Source organism: Filicampus tigris, chromosome 9, assembly GCF_054856515.1.
Source record: "Filicampus tigris isolate MCC_2025a chromosome 9, RoL_Ftig_1.0, whole genome shotgun sequence".
NCBI lineage: Eukaryota > Metazoa > Chordata > Actinopteri > Syngnathiformes > Syngnathidae > Filicampus > Filicampus tigris.
In genome coordinates this window covers 4526987-4531914 of record NC_141225.1, presented here as the reverse complement: position 1 = coordinate 4531914, position 4928 = coordinate 4526987, and the positions used below count along the sequence as shown (strand labels likewise).

The window sequence follows — 4928 nt, the reverse complement described above, 5'->3', positions numbered from 1 at the left end:
TTATCCCTTGTGTTTAAGATTGAATACTTTTACAAATTGTGAAAATTTTATGATAAATGTAAATGACTTTAAAGTCTAATCTCTCATGTAATATATAAACAACTCGTGCGTTTCTTGCTACTAGTACTTTAAAGACATAAATTCGCAATAGCAATCAAGACATCAAGCAACGGTGAACCACATACATGTACCTCAAAAAATTCTGTAATGTGAAAAAATTGTGTGATGATATGTCTCCTTCAAATTAAAGTTGAAAGTCTACACTTTAGTCACACCTTAATTATTTTATTTCATGCAGGTGAAATCTTGAAAACACCATGTTTGTGCAAATATTTTTCTCCTTTCCCCTACTTTGCTTAAAACAATGTGTGACTCATATCATGACCCTGATACAGTCTACGTGTCATTTCTCAATTCTTAGCCATAATCGAGTGTGATAACGCACTGTGGGACAGTCAACAGGTGCATAGCTGGACAGCGCACATGCACACGCGCACACCCGCACACACACACACACACACATCTAGAACCCAAAAAAGTGAAGGTTGAGCTGAGGTATATAAGAAACGGGAAAATGCCTGCGCCTCTTCAGAAACGTTGGTGACGCTTCGCAGACATGCTGAGGTTTTTGATCTTGACAACTCTGGCAGCCCTCGGTAAGAGAGCGACAACACACACACGTGCACACGCACGCACACGTACACACATGCACTATATGGATATGCTCATTATTGATCCTCTTTCTCTCCATCAGGCTGCTTACTGTCACCTTGTCAGTCATTTTAAGCTTAGTGAAATCTAAAGGAAGTGCGGTGCATTATTCTACCTCTCTGTCTTTCTCTCTTTCTCTTTTTTTCGTTGCATTAACATAAATGTCCCCCGTGTTATCTTTCTCCAACAGTGCTGGCTGAGCTTGAGCCTCAGCCCAGGTACCTGGAGGACAGTTCGGAGAGGGTGGTGGGAGGCGAGGTGGCCCGACCCAACTCCTGGCCCTGGCAGGTAAATGCGGCATGAAACTCATCGGACCGAATAGACAAAATCTGCAGATAGGACTTACGTTACTATTGTGTCCCCTTCCTGATAGATCTCTCTTCAGTACCAATCTGGCTCCAGATTCTACCACACATGTGGGGGAACTCTGATTCAGAGAGGCTGGGTCATGACTGCTGCTCACTGCGTGGACAGGTATCAGATTATTTTTTGTGTTTACATATTGGAACTATGATTTGGGTACCATCCTCCTAGTTAGGAAAACACTTAGCACACTACTACTCTTAATGCATTATGTGAGCTTTTTTCCCCCTACTTTTCTCTTCTAGCACCACTGTTGGAACTCACACAAACCACGTTTTTTGATTGGAATTTTTTATGTAATGAATTATTTTGTATTTTTCTTACTTCAGTAAAATACTATACACAACAGTGTATACTGTACATGAGACAAAAGGGCTATATTTCCTTCCGTTTGCCTACCCACTTGTTACTATAGGTACAATTCGTGGAGTGCAGTCATTTATATCCCAAAGGCCAAACATATTGTAAAAAAAACAAAAAAAAAATCAATTGCTCTATTATTTATACCTTTGATTGTTGCCCTGCGCCTGGCCGGCGACCAGTTCCGGGTGTGGTCTGCCCATAGTCGGCTGGGATAGGCTCCATCACCTCCCCGCTGTGCAGTTGAATCATTGTATATGTATGACTTTAGAAAGAAAGAAATATGAGACACGTTTATTTCCACGCATTTATTTTTCAGTTGAATTGCTGTTTTACATTAAATATAAAACACACATCTGGAAGCCAGAGCGTCATCTTGTGGCGCGGTTGGCCATGCAGAGTTGCTATTGCCCTAAACCTGGAACTATTTTCAAACGGTGGCCAAATTTGAGTGTTTTACTGTCTTATTGATTTCCTCAGTGTATTTGTCTCCCTCCAGCCGTAGGACGTGGCGTGTGGTTCTGGGTGAGCATGACCTGAACAGCAACAGCGGAAGGGAGCAGGTCATGAGTGTCAGCCGCGTTTACATCCACCCAAGATGGAATTCCAACAACGTTGTCGGCGGGTGAGGATACTTCTACATTACATGTGTATTTTTTTTCACAACTATGAGAACTCTGAGGCCCTGTCTACACGTAGCCGTGGTTTTTGAAAACGCCGGATATAAGCCTGCAATTAGCCCTATTGTGCACAGTTTTGTTTCCCTGAGTTTTTTCAGTGAAAATTCAAAACTCCAGCCGCAGTGGAGATTTGCGGATATCTCCTGATTTCTCCGGATATCTCTGATCCGCGTTTTGGTGTGGACAGTTACACCCGGAGATGTAGATCGTCACTGTGCTCGCTTTGACGTCATTGCTCGACTTGTGTTTCATGCGAGTCAACATGGATTCTCGCGGCACTGCTTTGGTTATAGCCATTCTCGATGCGCTTTTTGCTTACTTATTTGTCCGAAACCAACCACTGCTTCGCGGCGAAAGGTTTAAAAGCAATTCTGACCTCTTGTCGGTTCTCCCAAAGGAGTTTGGCGCCTTGTTTTTGGTTTCGTAGAAGTGACGTCAAAGGACGGAAGTTCTTTCTGAACCCCAAGCTTCCTGTTGGGACCAGACATGATGTATAGTTTTCCCTTTTTATGTGCAGCAGCAGCCGATTGAGTTTGTTGATTTTCTGACTTTTGTCTGGACTGTCAGCTGCACCCTCTCAATAAAAGCATTTTTTCAACGTATTAAGAAAAGCAATTCGCATCAGTTTCAAGTGGGAAGTGGTCTTTACACATTTTTCTGGTGCCTCAATCACAAAGTTGAAAATGAATCATTTTGATATAGTCAATGTTGAGTGGGCTCTAGTTCAAAACTCAGCCATGCGACTTTGATCGGTTTCATGCTGGATGGTCACATCTAAGTGAGTACAACAGCGGACTGGGCCGCCGACAAAGGTTTTTAGGAGTTTTTTTCTGTCATTGTGTTGACTGAATGTGGCTCACACAGCTACGACATCGCCCTGCTGCGCCTGTCTGCCGAGGGCTCCCTCAACTCTTACGTGCAGCTGGGCTCTCTGCCCCCCTCCGGACAGATCCTGCCCCACAACAACCAGTGCTATATCACCGGATGGGGACGCACCTCCAGTGAGTTCATCGTCCGTCCACTCACTTCTTGGCGTTTTCGTGCCCATGCTCATTGATTTTGTTTCCAGCCGGCGGCAGCCTGTCCCCACAACTGAAACAGGCCTACCTTCCCCTGGTGGGCCACAAGACCTGCACCAGCTCCAGCTGGTGGGGCAGCAGCATCAAGACCACCATGGTTTGTGCCGGTGGTGCTTCAGAGTCTGGATGCAATGTGAGTGCCCTTGAGAAAAAAAAGATTAAATCGTCACAGAGAATGCTTGTCTAGCTTTAATAAAATAGTAGCTCTAGCAATACTATGCTAGCATTAGCGCTGTAACAAACCGTCGTCATCCATGGCTGCTACGCTGGTCGCAGAGGCGGGCAATTTACAAAATTTTGCCTGTCCACCATTCGTCGTCATCCATCAGTCGCCTGGGCACCTGTCCGTCATCGTCAGTCTGTAATTTTTTCAAGCTTTAGTCCGTCATGTTCCTCTAACCACGCTTTCATCATCACTTCCGTCAGTGATGTGTTGTCATAGCAAAGTGAAGTGACATCATCTGGTTTCGCCTCATTAGCCAAACACAACCAGCCATCACAGTCCCCGCAGAGATCCTATTGAAAACAGGAGCACTCTCTCTCACACATATATAGCCAATGCAGTCCTCTGTAAGAAATCCCTGCGAACAAACACACGCGATACAGGCGGTGCATGTTCGGTTAGTCGTCAGCAAAACAGGCGTCCATCAGTGATGGACTGAGAGGTCCGTTGGTGCTTGATAAGTGATGATTACGCTGATGGACGAAAATCCACTTCTGTCAGTGCTTTATCCGTCTTTTTTTTTTTTTTTTAAGTTCACGTCATTTGTCAACCGTTAGCAAAACTGCCATCCATCAGTGACGGACTGACGGACCTTCCGTCAGTAATGACGGAATGCCCACCTCTGGTTGGTAGCATAATTTATTCATAATGTGTTAATATAATACTAAATGTTATTGCTTTGAAGTTTTATATTTTGTAATGTATAATAAATTAAAATTGGTGAGAAACCCATCTGTCGAGCAGAAATGTTGCATGACAGATGCTGCAGAGACATTAGAAAATCAGGCATTTGCTGACTTTGATCATGAGGCTAATGTTCGTTATGTGTGTACCGGACTTGATTGGTTATCCTTCCCGTTTCACATCATAATCACGGGAACTGTGGCTCAACTGACCTTGGAGTCAGATTTGCGATCACAAATATTGAACATATTTAACATTTACAATTGTTGGCCCAACCATTTTACGAGAAGACAGTAGTGATAAAAACACTCTTAATACACCCCACACCACAGGATAACCACTCAGGATAATTTTTTAAAAAACATCCAATAAACAGACCTTTGCTGATTTTGATTGCAAGGGGGGAAAACTGCTCAAAATTTGCCCACAACTCTTGGTATTATGATTGACAAGACGTTCTCTTTCACTTGGGGCATCACTTCAGGGTGATTCTGGCGGCCCTCTCAACTGCCTGGTGAACGGCAAATACTACGTGCACGGCATCGCCAGCTTCGTCTCCGGCTTGGGATGTAACGCTCCCAGGAAGCCCACTGTCTTCACCCGCGTTTCCGCCTACATCGAATGGATGGACTCGGTGGGTGACGTCATTGATTTAGATAATTGAGTTGATATCGTCTTAATTTCCCTGCAATATTTCTCTTTTCTTGTTCACAGATCTTGACATAAACACTCACAGAAGTCCAAAAAGCAGAACATCAACTGTTGTTTGTTTAGTCCATCATTGGTCCACCACAGTAGAGGCTCTCAAAATAAATCTCATATACATAA

General features: G+C 43.9%; 1 protein-coding gene across 1 annotated transcript; it reads left to right on the top strand.

Moving 5' to 3' along the window:
- The first annotated feature begins 568 nt into the window (after nt 1-568).
- On the top strand, nt 569-4928 carry LOC147141696 (elastase-1-like). Its single transcript, XM_086040277.1, has 8 exons — nt 569-656; nt 902-999; nt 1085-1185; nt 1934-2059; nt 2979-3115; nt 3184-3326; nt 4585-4734; nt 4815-4928. Exons 1-8 carry the CDS (start codon nt 617-619, stop codon nt 4824-4826), a joined length of 807 nt encoding a protein of 268 aa, XP_085896403.1. The 5' UTR covers nt 569-616; the 3' UTR covers nt 4827-4928.

Bases quoted from the DNA above. Each gene is read 5' to 3' on its own strand.
- LOC147141696 (XM_086040277.1), top strand. From the start codon at position 617: ATGCTGAGGTTTTTGATCTTGACAACTCTGGCAGCCCTCG. The intron at 1,000-1,084 runs GTAAATGCGGCA...CCTTCCTGATAG, and splicing joins CCAACTCCTGGCCCTGGCAG to ATCTCTCTTCAGTACCAATC. The intron at 1,186-1,933 runs GTATCAGATTAT...GTCTCCCTCCAG, and splicing joins GCTGCTCACTGCGTGGACAG to CCGTAGGACGTGGCGTGTGG.